The sequence below is a fragment of the Capricornis sumatraensis genome, chromosome 1 (genome assembly GCF_032405125.1).
Source record: "Capricornis sumatraensis isolate serow.1 chromosome 1, serow.2, whole genome shotgun sequence".
In the NCBI taxonomy this organism is placed as follows: Eukaryota; Metazoa; Chordata; class Mammalia; order Artiodactyla; family Bovidae; genus Capricornis; species Capricornis sumatraensis.
In genome coordinates, this window is record NC_091069.1 from 214,918,734 (window position 1) to 214,934,022 (window position 15,289).

The following is a 15,289-nucleotide window of genomic DNA, read 5'->3' on the forward strand; positions in this document are numbered from 1 at the left end:
GGCAAGAACACTGGAGTGGGCTGCCATTTCCTTCTCCAATGCATGAAAGTGAAAAGTGAAAGTAAAGTCACTCAGTCATGTTCGACTCTTCACGACCCCATGGACTGCAGCCTACCAGGCTCCTCCATCCATGGTATTTTCCAGGCAGGAGTACTGGAATGGGGTGCCATTGCCTTCTCCGAATATCACCATTAGAACATCTTTTCTAGCACAAAGTCTAAAATTGCTGACTTGATTTTGCTAGCTAACAATGGAGAAAAATTACTTCATCTGCCTTGACATAAAATGAAAACCTCTAAATTCCCTAAGCCCTCTTTTCATTAAGAGTCTAAAAAATTCTGAGTCACTCTGACACAATGAGAGTCATAGGCAGTATCACATTCATTTTCCTAATCTCTTTCCAATTTTCAAAAATTTTAAGACATACAAGGTGACACCAGGATTTTGCCTGTATTCCTTTGATTCTACTCATAGTTTTGTTTTGAGCTATGAATAGTTAGAAGTTAATAAGTTCTTCTGAAAGTCATTTGGAAGTTTCTATGTTGGCCCTTGAATGAGAATCTTTCATGACATAATGAGCTTATTACACTAATTTCTCTCAACTTAGGAAATTCTATGACCTCTTCTGTGACCTTTCCTAACTTTCAAAGTGCTACAGCCACATAACATGCTGCCTGGCACTTATGGATAAATGAGTCAATGCTCACAATACACTGCCTGTGAAAACATAAACTATTTCAGTGATGCATTAGTTTTATTTGAAGACATTTTAAGCAGCAATTAAAGCTCGAATTCAAAAATTCATACTTTTGGAAAGTACATGTTTTCTACAAAGGGATTTATTCCTATTTGTCACAATTTACTACTTAACCTGGTGGCTGCCTTGGTTAACTGGCATCAATTTTAAGACCCATCCATATTTCAAAACTATTAAAATATGAAAAACTCTAAAACTTCAGTATTAAATTTTAGTGGGACTTACCTGGTGGTCCAGTGGCTAAGACTCTGTGCTCCGAATGCAAGGGGCCTGGGTTTGATCCCTGGCCAGAGAACTGATCCCATCTGCTGCAACTGAAAGTTTGCAAGCCACGACAAAGATCAAAAATCCTGAGGGCCATAACTAAGACCCAGCTGTCACAGCGACAATGTAGTGACTTCACAACCTAAATCTCAGAGTGAGCAAGGAGGAAAGGAATAATAGAAAATTGACTGTATATCTTTACAGATAAAGTTACCAAGCTAAGAACTAACAGCCCAAACTCTAACATCACACAAAAGAATATTAACAATATGACATGTGAACGTTTCATGTTTTGGAGGTACAGGTGATATTACAGGGGTCTTTAACCATGCCTGTATATTAGAACACGCTGGAAAACCTTTGATCTTGATCCAAAGCAGCAGCAGCACCTAAGGGTTAGCCTGGATATTTTTTTAAAGCTCCGCGAATAATTTTAAATTCCCAACCCTGCTATCAGGGGGAATCAGGGTGATACTACTGTCCAGTGCTGCTACCATTCTCCAGCAAATAATACTATCTGTCTTTAAATTAGCCAACAATCATCCTGAAAGCAGGATAAAAGAAACCCTTATTTATACACGCTGTCATTAATTTTTTCCTTCTGCAGACTTTGGCTGGTAACGTGGTCTTTACCAACTATAACTGAACTGAGTCAACAAAAGATGTCGGTTCTGGTCTTGGATGGGCTCTTATGAGATCTTATTCTTGTTTTTTTGGATGAGCCAATTCTGAATAATATAGTAGAACTTCCTGGCAAAGTCCAATATACCCTAGAAACAAAAGCTTAGCATTTGTCTTTCATAATCTCAACACAGTATGTGATACATTCCAACAGACTCAAATTCAACTAACATTTACTGTGTGGATAAACAGACTACCCAACAACCCTGTAAGTTGTATTTTATTATTTCCAAACTGCAGAAACATTAAAATGAACACAGACAAGCATATGCAAGGGTCTGTTTTTTACCTCACAGGTCTGCAAAAAAGTAACATTTATATCCCTGAAAACAAGCAGTTACAAATGTGTATAAGCCACAAAGTGATGCCATCAGCTCTATATAAAACAGCTAGAAGTTTAGCTAGCATTTTAATACCCCAATGAAGAATCTGAAAAACATTCTCCATTAAGATCATATGAATCCTTTTTTGTTTAAAAAAACATATATATATCCCTATGACTCATTTTAGACCTGGAAGTCTGTACCTTTTAACCTCAGTCAGCTATTTCACTGCCCCCCTCCCTTTTAACAACCACCTGCTTCTCTGTTCTGTGTCTATGAGACTTGTTGGTTTTGTCATGTTCATTTGTTTTGATTTTTAGATCCACATATAAGTAAAATCATATAGTATCTGTCTTTAACTTATTTCACTTCACATAATACCCTCTAGGGCCATCCAGGTTGTCACAAAGGAACCCCACTCTTAAACAAAAAAAAGTGACACTCCAAGAAGTATCATGATATATGCAATTCACTTTCAAGTATCAGCAAAACAATATTTTTTTAAAGAATGGAAGTATGCGACCAGATGGGCAACAAACAGAAAGCAAATATGACAAATTATTATCTGATAAACACTCTTAACAAAACTGTTCACTATTCAGTCTAGACGGATGGTATATGGCTGTTGTTTTTACTGTGTTTTCAGCTTTTCTATATACTGAAAATTCTTACGCTGAAAAATCTGCACATTTATATATGTTCTAAGCTTATAAGTAGAACAGAAATAAGTCTCCTCTCTCAAATAAATATTAACTATATTTTGATAATAACCATATTTTATTTGAGGTATAAAACCAATCAACAGAGTTGAGATATACACAGAATTAACCTTTACATAATAGAAACTCCTGAATATATAGGATGGGCTTCTAAAGTTACTTGTTTTCAGCCTGAGTTTATTCCACTGGAATCCATTAAAGTATCCAAACTTGCAGATACAGTTAAAGTTCGTCTACAAAGTGAGAAAAATTAGTTCTTGGCTTTTCCTTTCTTTATAGGAAGTTGACCTGTAGCTTCCAAATACTTATTAATGAGTTCTTCTTGTATAGCTGGCGAACATGGCTGATATCTGCAGTACTCCATTGTATATTCTCCCTTCCCCTGGGGGTTCAAAACAAAATCAAAAAGATTTTCAAAAACCAGACCTCCAAAAACTATCAAGGAAAGAAAGTCATGCAAAGCCAAGATTTCACAAAAATGATCATTTTGTAGGATGGTCTCTTGAAGAGCACTGAAGTAATATTTAAACACCTGCTTACCTCTGTGCATGACCTAAGTTCAGTAGAATAACCAAACATATTATTCAGAGGGACCTGAAAACAAACACAGTAAATACTTCAGCATTGCTTATTGGAAAATATTTGAGAAAAACACAGAAGCCTTAGCCATTTAACTCCTTTAGACCCAGTAACTAGTAACTCTTGGTTTAAAAGAGTTTCTACTGGTTTCTACTAGTAACTCTTGGCTTAAAAGAATTAGAAGCCAAAGAAAAACTTATTTTTGTTTTATTGCGAATAGAAACCCAATTTGAAGATAATTTCATTTGACAGTCACAACTAGCAAATCGATCTTTCAGTTTGGCGGAGTGGACACCACTGACAGCCTTCCCCCTCATCCCCACTCCACACGACTGCAGCTTAAGTACTCAGAGTGTTTCTTCTGTGAAAAGGTGAATATTAATAGAACTCGTCTCTGGATTCCTCAATGATATGCCCACAGTAATGTCTTCTAGGAGACCTCAGGTAATATGACTAAGCCCTTTCTCCCATGAACTTTAAGTCAAGTAAGGCAAAGGAGATAAATATTATCCTAATAAATGAGAACATAAGAAAACAGCTATGCAAATAAAGCTATCATGAGGAAGAAAAGGTAATTGTACATCTAAGAAAATGACATGCAAAAGGCCTACATGAGATGAATCTCATTTTTACCTTTTACACTTAAAGAGATGCTCTAACAGCAAAGTATAGAAATTGACACACACATATATAAGCACAAATTCAACACTTGAATAGCCAGGGAAATGTGCCAATTTGCTCTATAATTTCCAAACACAAAAGCTAATCCTGATTTTCTCCTGTGGATAATAAAAGCAAGGTTGTCAGTGACTAACAGTACTTACATCTGCATACAGTGTAAAATAGTCCTCAATTCCATCTTGTCCTGTGATTACCCCGTGGCGTCGGTTAATTCCTGCAATCACTGGTCCCTGAAATTCATTTGGGGCTATAACTTCCACCGACATAATAGGCTCGAGAATACATAATGCTGTATTTGCCAGGGCTGGGGTTTAAAGAAATAAATAATACATCAGTTTATTAATCTTTAAACAAACTGGAACTCTTTCCTTATCCAGATGTACAAAAGGGAGATGGAAAGTACTCTCCCAAAGGTACACACACAAATGATAAGATTAAAATATCTGATCTGGACTCATTTTTCTAGCAGCAGTAGCAGCCACTCTTTTAAATGGAACTTCCAGAAGGAAAACACTTAATTCTAATATTAGTATGTCCATTACCATTTTTTATCCTTAAAAATCATGAGGTTGCAGAGAATAATATAAAAGGGGTCTTAGAACAACATTCAATAAAGTCCTTTCCCACTTAAATTATGCAGTTAGCGGTCACTAATTCTGAGATCCTTCACTAGCTGTTGAGTCTCTGACCTAGGTAAATCAACCCTTTCTTGTTGGTCCCTGGCAGACATTTATACTTGGAGACAACAATCAAGTCAGGCCTGAGATCTGTCTAGGCTAAACAATTTCAATACCTGATTGAGAGCTAAAAATACAAGTTTCTGCTTTCTGCTCTGCCTCTAATAAGTGACATGCCTTTTGGAAAAACACAATCAATCCAGGTATTGAGTTTCTTCACCTACAAAATAAAGACACTGGCTGAGATGCTAATGGTCACTTAAGCAGTATAGCCCAATGTGTATGTCCACACTTATTTTTTTTTTAGTCCCACTTAGTACTTAAACAGAATACTTCTTACTGTAACAGATGCTTTAGGGAGAAATGTAACAATGTGGAGAGAATGTAACTTCCAACACTCAAATTTAATATGGACATTATGACAGTGTGGAATAATACTTCAGCCTCAGACTGGATGGATTATCTTTAAAGACTTGAAGCAGGATGTCCCTGGTGGTACAGTGGGTAAGAATCTGCCTGCCAATGCAGGGGATGCAGGTTTGGTCTGATTCAGGAAGATGCCAAATGCCACGGAACGGCTAGGCCTGAGGGCCACCTAAGAATACACGCTGCACTACTGCAGCTGGTGAGCCTAGAGCCGCACTCCACAAGAGAAGCTCCACAGTGAGAAGCCTGTGCACACAACCAACAGCAGCCCCCTCTCACTGCAACTTGAGAAAGCCCTCACGGCAACGAAGAGCCAGCACGGCCCAAAATAAATAAATAACATATAAAAGACTTTCAACAAAGCACGAAAAGGTGACAAAGAAATATTTAATTTTTCAAAAAGTTAATCTTCCAAGCATCAATTGTTTATAATAAACTAGTCGGCAATTATTCTTGTATATGCCTTAAAGCACTTGTTCTAAAGATACTAACAAGTGCAATACTTAGAAGAACAGCCATTTAATATACTTGGATTTCTTTGAAATATTTTCTAGTTCAAATCATATCTTAGCTCAGACCTACCTCTGACTCATTAGTCCTAATTAGTGAGTTTTGATTTCAAAAGAGGGATAAGTGAGCTCTGCAGATTCCTCAGTTCATTAGCGAGGCCCTGCAGAATTCTATGTAGATATCTAAAGCAGTTAAATTCTAGACTATAGAAGCAGCTCTATTTCTTGTAACTTCTTGGGTTACCACAATGGCTGGGCTTTCTTGGTTCTGCTGCTGCTGCTGCTGCTGCTAAGTCGCTTCAGTCGTGTCTGACTGTGCGACCCCATAGACGGCAGCCACCAGGCTCCCCCGTCCCTGGGATTCTCCAGGCAAGAACACTGGAGTGGGTTGCCATTTCCTTCTCCAATGCATGAAAGTGAAAAGTGAAAGTGAAGTCGCTCAGTGCTCAGTCGTGTCCGACTCTTCGCGACCCCATGGACTGCAGCCTACCAGGCCCCTCTGTTCATGGGATTTTCCAGGCAAGAGTACTGGAGTGGGGTGCCTTCTCCATCCTTGGCTCTAAATAAATGTAATTAATGCAGAACCCAGGTGGTGCTAGTGGTAAAGAACCTGCCTGTCAATGCAAGAGACATAGGAGATGCAGGTTCAATCCCTGGGCTGAGAACATCCCGTGGAGGGCATGGCAACTCACTCCAGTATTCTTGCCTGGAGAATCCCATAGACAGAGGAGCCTGGTGGGCTATACAGTCCATGGGGTTGCAAAGACTCAGACATGGCTGAGCACACACGCACAGAGGTACCCAGAAAGAGGGATGTGAACAGACATATTTAGTTACATATTATCTAGTGTTTTCAAAAGGTCAGTAATATAAAAGAGCTAAAGTGTGAAAGAGTCATCATATCCTAAAGGGAAAGAAGGGGCCAGTATACAGTGTCCATCCCTTAACTGTTGAGGGCAACCTGTCCAGTTCTGTTTCCTATTTCCCCCACCCTCCTTTTAATTCCTTCTTTCTTCCTAAATCCACCTTCTGATTCACTTGCCCTTCTTCATGCTTTTCTCTATCCCATTCTGTAATGACAAGACTGCAGAACTAATTCATCCTGCCATTTTTCAATAGTCACATAGCAGCCAAGTCCTAAAAGCAATTTTTCCTCAAGTAGAATAGCAGGAAGTGAAAATATCCACACCATCCATCACAAGACCTTTAAGTCTAAAGTGGTGGGCAGAGGTGGTAATGTTTCTATTTCAGTCCACTAGGGATAAAGCTGAAAACACCATGCTGGGCGCCAAAGAGTTTTGAGAGGAGGTGGTCAAGGGCTAAGGACCCTGGTGAGGGTTTAACTCTCAGTTCCACAACTAACTAACATGTAGCCTTGGGTCATTCGATTAACTACTCTTGAGTCTCAGTCTTTTCAACTATCGGGTCACTGTGGAAGATATGATAATTCATGTACTTAGCATAATATTATTACACAGCACAAAAGTCATCAATAAATGTTACTGTGACTTCTCTGAGACAAAAATCTGGGAATGGGTGGCATGGAACAGGTCAAAGGTAATATGAAGGTAAGAGGGATAAGCTTTCACTATGCCCAAACACATATGTGCAAGTGTGTTGTGTGCTAAATCACTTCAGTCGTGTCTGACTGTAACCCCATGGACTATAGCCCAATGGTTCCTCTGTCCATGAAATTCTCCAGGCCAAGAATACTGGAGTGGGTTGTCGTGCCATCCCCCAGGGGATCTTCCTGACCCAGGGATCGAACCTGTGTCTCTTGTGTTTCCTGCACTGACAGTCAGGTTCTTTACCACTAGCACCACCTGGGAAGCCTGTGCCATGTTTAAGCACATTCTGATTTAATAGTGTGGAATTACTATCTGCAAGCAGCTGGACATGCCCATTTCCACAGAGTTAAGTATGAAGAAGAGCCAGGATTCAAACTCAGCCCAGGAGATCAAAAAAGGGACAATGATGAGTAAAATGAGCTAATGTAATCCCGGGTAGGCCTTTATTTCTCCTGTGGAGTAACTACACATTAAATGTTTGTGGAGAGACCAAGCACAGTGGTCTAAATATTGGCCAAAGCAAATGATGGTGGGACTTCCCTGGTGGTCCAGTGGCTAAGACTCTGCACTCCCAATGCAGGGGTCTGGCTTCAATCCCTGGTCAGGGAACTAGATCCCACATCCTGCAACTAAGAATTTGAATGCTGCAATTAAAGAGTTTGAATGTCACAACTAAAGATCCCGTATGCCACAACTAAAAATATCCTGCAGCTACAAAGAAGATCAAAGATCCTGCATGCTGCAAAAAAAGACCAGGGCAGAAAATGAAAAATTAAGAAAAGAAAAGAAAATGATAGTAATGGTTAACATCCATGGGGTGAAATCCCTGAAAGAACATTTAATTTCATGTTTCAGTTTTAGTTATATCACTGATTAATTTCAGGGATAAAGTTTAAATTGTGACTGAATATAGTTCCAGTTTTCACTTTTTAAAATTAAAAACATATGAGAACATGAACTATTTTTCTTCCAATTTTGATAATAGTTCAAAAGTATAAGTTAATCTGATATTAAGCTCAATTATCAACATTTACCACCTTAAAACTCTCATATGATAATCAGTGGAGGTATGTGTATGAAAAGCTGATTTTCGTAAGAGCCCAGCAAAATTTTTTTTATTCTTTTACACTTTTATCTTTTAATCATGGAGAAAAAAGAATCAGATGATGAAACAGCAAAGTAACTCGTTTTTCATGCTAGCACCCTGTTTATTTGCACATATTTTTCTGGCAAAAAACCCCACAATACTCCTCAGTTCTATTATCATCTAGTGCTCTTCCTTTGCTTCCCTATCAGGCAATTAATCACACATAAGAATATCTGCACACTTAAGTATTTAAAAACTAAATGGTACATATCTGTTTAATTAATATTCATAGACATATAGATTTTTTTCATGGATATACATATGTTATATTATGGACATCTAATCTACATTTATTTTTATTTCATATAGGTACAACTGAAAAGCATGATGCTCTTTATTGATTTTACAAATTATCTTGCTTTATGTAACCTCTATCCAGGAAAGCTACCTATTTCCAGGATAGAATAGTTGGTGATTTCTAATTTGTCTTAACTATACTAAAAAAAGTATCACAATGCATATGTTTATCAAATCATCACTTAAAATATTTCAGTTTTGTCAACTGCACCTCAATAAAGCTGAGAAAACTATAGAGTGATTACAACTAAATTATCAATACTTATTAAAGTAGTAAACACCTTTGAAGGCAAAAGGCAGGTGTTATAATCTGCTGCTGCTGCTGCTAAGTTGCTTCAGTCGTGTCCGACTCTGTGTGACCCCACAGACAGCAGGCAGTCCACCAGTCTCCTCTGTCCACAGGATTCTCTAGGCAAAAATACTGGAGTGGGTTGCCATTTCCTTCTCCGTCATGCCTAATGAAATTTTACTTTGTGACTTTATTTCCCTTTTCCTATTAACACAATTGTCAGATTGTGACAAAGTTTCTAGATCATAGATTTCAACTGCATTTTTAATAGACAGCTAGCTGGCATAAAGAAAATAAAGGATTCTTTTACTCTTTCACAACTAGGAAATGAAATAACAAATAACTAATGGCTCCCATTAAGTAAAATAAGGAATTAGCGGCTTGGTCAAAAAATAAGCAACCTTCTCCAGCCATTGTCCCACACCTGATCACAGATGCAAACAGACTAAAAACAACCATGTCCAAAACTCAAACAAAATCAATAAAATCCTGATTTTCTGAATGCCTGGAAAAGAAGTGTTAGAATTTTCTGCTGTCCATTTTGACCCTCTTTGATAAAAATATTTATGAAATATTTTATGAACTATAATGTAATTTTCTGTGAAAACACACTAATGGACATAACTAATGAATCATCATATAATGGATATGGAAGAGATGACAAACAGAATGAATTCTCTGACTTTCAGTTATAACTTAAAATTCTTTTGTTGAATAACCCTGATATCAAACTGCTGTGTCATTTGCTTTTCTCTCTTAAAAGCAATCAATCAGACACACCTGCAATTGTTTATGGTTCTGGTATTATCAGGGTTTTAATACACATTATTATCCTTGTGAGAAAGGTTGACAATTTTAGCAGTTTAGTAAGAAATCTGCACTGAGAATAAGGTTTACTGAATTCTTTCATAATGCCTAAAAGCCTACAATGTTATACGTGAAAAAACTGTTTACAAATTTATAGGTTTTCTGACATCTGAATAAATCACTAAAAATAGCATGACTATAGTTAATGTTTCTTTAAAATATTTCTTAAAATTCTAAGCATTTGTCTTCTCTATTAAAAATACAGCTTGCAGATTATCTATGAATTTAAACATATGAAAAATATCAGATAATTGAGGAGAACAAAGTAGGATCTTAGTTTTGTAAAAAAGAAAACACGGTAATCTATCCTCACACTGATTCTATGAATACCTGTCCAGAACCTATCTTGTTCCCTGGTGTGCTGCCTACTGCCCCAGGGGAAGGGGGTAGAAGGGGTGGGGGGTGTTGGGAGAAGACCTAAGCAACATAGTGCCACCTTCTGTGGCTCTGATGGTCTACTAGGGAAGCAAATCATCGATGGGGCAGGTGCCAGGCGCAGCATACCTTGTTTAAGAGCACCTTCTCCTGCGCGGATGAAAGAGATTTCATTGGAATCCACCATGTGATGTGCTCCATCTTGCAGAACAAACCGGAGCCCAGAGAGCCTGTGACCAGACAAAGGGCCCTTCTCGCAGGCATCCAAAAACCCCTGTTAATGAATAAGCTTCTTGAGTGTCTCTTCATTTGCAGATGCATTAAGAAAAACCCTCAAACATTTTAGTATTCAGAAGTTTAACATTTTCATGTATATTTCATTTAAAAAAATTTCTTTAAAGTTGAACAGCCTATTTAAGCTTTATTATTGTGGAATGTAGATGAGCAATCCTTTGGAACAGTCTATTACTTAAAGGTATGAAACGGTTTGAAAACGATGCTGAGTGTTAGCAATCACTTTCTCATAACCTAATATTCAAGAATTACTAAACTCTCATGATACATTATAGAGTCAGCACGATCTTAGTTTTACAAGGCGTAAACAGAGGAAAGGCAAATCTAAAAAATTCCCTAAAGTAAAACTTTAATCAAAACTGACATCTTATCAACAGCTGTGTCTTAAGCTCCTACTCTATACCTATCACTGCTCTGACTCACTGGCAGACCACTACATAATAATTTTTGTGCCACACAATGTAAGAACTAAAATTAAAAACTAATTTCATTTTTCCAAAGCAATTCTTTTAAGACACAGCTTTATTGAGATACAACTGACATACAATAAATTATACATAAAGAGTGCAATTTAATATGTGTGCAGTTCTTTTTCATTCATTAAATACTTGTAGAGCTGCTACAACTCAAGTTAGTTTACACAGCTGCACATATAGTACAATATATTTCTGACATTTCAAAATTGTAAACTCTGAATGCTGTAAAACATCTAACCTTTCCTTCACCTATGTGAACCTTAGAGAATAAAAGATAATTTAAATTTGTGTGAATGACACATTCATTTGTGTGAATGACAAAATACTGTTTTGAAATTAAGTATAATGGATGATCACAAAAACTGCTACCACAATTAATGCTAAAACCAAAATCATGATCTGTTAATAAAGACTTCTAAGTTAAAAGTTAAAAGATTTTATAAAATAACCTCAATCTTTACGAACAGACAGTTGCTAAAGGTTTACAAGTCTTAAAGCCAGTGATGTAGAAAGCTAGTAAAACACAAATAACCCCTTATATGTGCAAAACACCTCACAATTCCCAAAGAAATGTCAGAGTCTTATCCAATCCTCGATTTTGTGAGGGGTTCAGGATTAAGTATTGTATGCTCAATTTACAAAAGAAAGTGGCTCTGAACACTGTGATTTACCCAAGGACATATTAATCATTAGCAGAGATAACAACACACGCAGGTGCTGGAAGTCTTAACGCATGGCCATTCTACTACAAGGGTACTACATGTAAGACTTTCACAAACCCCTAACGACTACTGGAAATTTCAATTGCTAATTATAATCAATCAAGTCATTTCAATTTATCAAGAGAAATGTAATAACTAAGATTCAGAAACAGAATGATTTCCTCTCATTGTCATAGCTTATATTTATAGCTCTTGAACTTAATGATTCTAAACCAGATGGAGAGCTTAATCAGATAAAGAAGCAGGACCGGAACAAAAATGAACCACAGAAGACATGATAGCAATATGATTTGATATCTAATACACTGTTTTTTTATTTTTTTTAATGCAATAAAGGCTTTGTTTGTTTCTTTTTACCTTTTCCACAGCAGGCACAAACTGCTTTGGTACATTTGACCCAAATGTTTCATCTGAAAACTCCAACTTAGTGTAGTTCTCTGGGTCCAGAGGCTCCAGTACACCTATCACTTTTCCAAACTGGCCTGCACCACCTGATTGTTTTTTATGTGTAAAGTCAAACCTGAAAGTAATATGAGAAGAAAAAAAAAAATCAACATAGTGTAATTACCAAAATGAAATAAACTCCTACTAACTGAAATGAAAACCACCTCTCATCAATTTTACTTTTTCCTTCAAATAGGATGGCCTTGCTATAAAATTTTATTATAGAATTTATTTAAAAAGGAATTCGCTACTTTCTGTTCTTACTTAGAGGTAGGGTACTCCATCAAGTAATCCATGGTTTCAATTCTGCTAATTTATCTGAATTTCACAAGTAGAAAGTAAAAGTGTTACAATAAAGAGTCAGTGGAAGGTTCTTATTCTAACCTACATTCCAAAAAGCTTACCCATTTTCTTTTGGAAACAGGGTTCTGTTTCCCTGGGACACAGGGTTCTGTCCTGAATCTCTCTGAGGACAGTTATCTGAAAATAGGAGTTATGCAGTAATTCATTCAGATAGTTATTTGATTTTACAACTTGGACACTATGGACTAAGAAAATACAAAAAGGGGAGTTTCAGGAAGGATAACTAACACCTGAAAATGATAAATGGCAGAATCAGCACAATTAACATAAGTCAAGTCCTCCAAACAGACACATATATAGACACAGGTCAGCGTTTACTTCAAATTATTAAAGACAACATTAATAAGATGGCATAAGCATCTTGCATGCATATTAAATATATGTAAATATAGGCTACTATATCACTTTAAAAAACATTTCATAAGTTTCTACTGTTTGCAAGGCATTTTTCTTTTAAACTGCAACCTTCCTCAAGACCATAAGATGGAAGAAGCTGGCTGCTTTCTAAGTTGTCTACAGATAACTGCAGCTAAGTGGACATTAATGAACATCTGTTCCTGCATAGAGATCTGTGAATGGTTTGGCAGAAGTAAATAGCAATTTCAGTAGGAGATGGCAGCTTGGAATGAGTTTTCATAGAGACCCTAAGTGTGAATGTGCCTGATGAATTGCCTTTAAATAATGCTGCAGTTGCCAAGAGTTTCAGGATGGGCTGGCGAAAACAATGCTGAAAGGTAAACAGACATTAGAATCAAAAGGACGGCAGAAGAGAAATAACTGCCAAATCACCACAGAATTACTAAGGGGTTTCAAAACGGGTCCACTGACATATTTTCAGGTATGCTCAAGTCCTCCAAGACAATGTAAATTTTGTTTTCAATTTAATAATAATATCCATACAACATACTCTAGATCTGTGCTGTTTATATGATAATCACTAACCACGGATATTTAATTGAAGCTAATTACAATTAAATAAAATTTAAAATTCAATTCCTTAGTTGCACCAGTCACATTGCAAATGATCAACAGGCAAGCGTAGAGAGTGGCTACTGTCCAGGACAGCAACTGCCAAAACATTCCCACCACTGCACAAAGTTCCAATGGACAGCAGTGCCCTGGAGGACCAGCTTACAAATGAGTTACCCATGCAGTTTCAGGGATCCTGGCTGGGTTTATAACCGAGTGGATGCCAGATAAGAGGATACAAGTGCCAGGCTTATGCTAAGTGCTTTCTATGGACTGTAGCACTTATTCTTCACCACAGACCCATGAAGTAGGCACTACTTTTTTATCATTATTTTACAGGTGAGAAACCTCAGGGTCAGAGAAGCTAAGTAACTTGCCAAACGTGACGCAACTCTTAAGTGGCAGAGCCAGAATTTGCACCAAGACCAACAAACATGTTTCTAGAAGGACAGTAAGAACATAAACGATGCATTCAACTCAAAAGCCTTGTAAGGACGCTGCACCAAGAGATTTTCCTGGAGCTTAGAGAAGCGGAAGAACTAAGATACCACTTGGTAGGCAGTGAACAGACACGCTGAAGGTAAAAGAATCCATCCTCTTGTGGTCAGACCACTGGCATTCTGTGAAAGAGTTTCACTTTGGCGAAACATCATCTCTCACATAAACGTTAATGTTGATTAGAATTGTGTTGGTTTTACTGTATATCTTATTTTGTAGATTTATTTTGACTTTGTAGTCTTACCAAAGTTGCAAGCCATAGGTGTTTTTACTTATTTTCATACAGTTATTTAAAACAATAATTTAATTTGCACGATCCCAGATACTTATAATAATTTTGCCACTTTCAAGGTAACTCATACATTATTCAACTTTGAGGATAATGATCTCTTGATTAACCATTAATGGAATTTTATGAAGAAACTAAGACCTCAAGGACTCTATCGGGGTAAGACTCTATTAACACAGCTTATTTAACATCTACACAGGCAGCTTAAAGTTGTTACTGTGTACTTCCCTGGCGGCCCAGTCTGCAATGCGGGAGACCCGGGTTCGGTCCCTGAGTCGGGAAGATCTCCTGGAAAAGGAAACAGCTACCCACTCCAGTATTCTTGCCTGGAGAATTCCATAGACAGAGGAGTCTGGCAGTTTACAGTCCATGGGGTTCAGACATGACTGAGCAATAATATAATATTTTTTAAAGAACCTTAATGTGTGTTTTTAGCAAATAAACGCCTGATATTGTCTGTCACCCAGCACCTCTATTACTAGCCTTGATCTACAGAGATGGTAATTACATTCTTAAAGCTTCAAACTGGTGACTTTGGAGGGTTCACATACCGTATTTCTCACAACTCTAACTGGTAATAACACAGGAGATATTAACTACCTGCATGTGAAACTTTAAAATTTCATTTTCAGCAAAAAGATCTATGCAATTAGAATGTATTTGACCACTCTTTCTTGGGCACTATCAAAGGAGCACATAATTCACACAGCTATTAAGAACACACACAAACAACTATCTAAGAAGTTGGCTGTTAGATGAATGAGTCACTGGCCCTTCCACCAAAAGAAGGAAAACAGCTTTCAATTTTTCAGAAAAAGCCTTAAGAGAAGAAACGAAACCCTTTCTTTCTCTAGTTACTTGACGGCTGTTGGCTAATATAACTAGAAAGGATGGGAATGCCTTACTACCTACTATTCTTAAAAAAAAAAACCTATTTACTCCAAAGACTTTATTAATAAATAAATTTAAAAGGGTATTTGAAGAAAAGAACACATTACAAATACATTAAAAAAATTTTTTTGGTTTAAAGCAACACAACATATATATCTACCCAAAGAACCTTCAAAACCCATTT

General features: G+C 37.1%; 1 protein-coding gene across 4 annotated transcripts in view; it reads right to left on the bottom strand.

Annotated features, from left to right (window-relative positions):
- Positions 1-1,990: 1,990 nt before the first annotated feature.
- Positions 1,991-15,289, bottom strand: part of GFM1 (G elongation factor mitochondrial 1) — a 56,289-nt gene continuing 42,990 nt past the window's right edge. For all 4 annotated transcript variants that reach the window (XM_068991556.1, XM_068991495.1, XM_068991364.1 and 1 more), the window contains 5 exons: positions 12,009-12,171; positions 10,289-10,433; positions 4,148-4,308; positions 3,285-3,338; positions 1,991-3,126 (listed from right to left, as the gene is read on the bottom strand). In XM_068991556.1, coding sequence (XP_068847657.1) covers positions 2,995-3,126; positions 3,285-3,338; positions 4,148-4,308; positions 10,289-10,433; positions 12,009-12,171 — 655 coding nt within the window. In that variant the 3' untranslated portion in view covers positions 1,991-2,994. The remainder of the gene's footprint in view (positions 3,127-3,284; positions 3,339-4,147; positions 4,309-10,288; positions 10,434-12,008; positions 12,172-15,289) is intronic.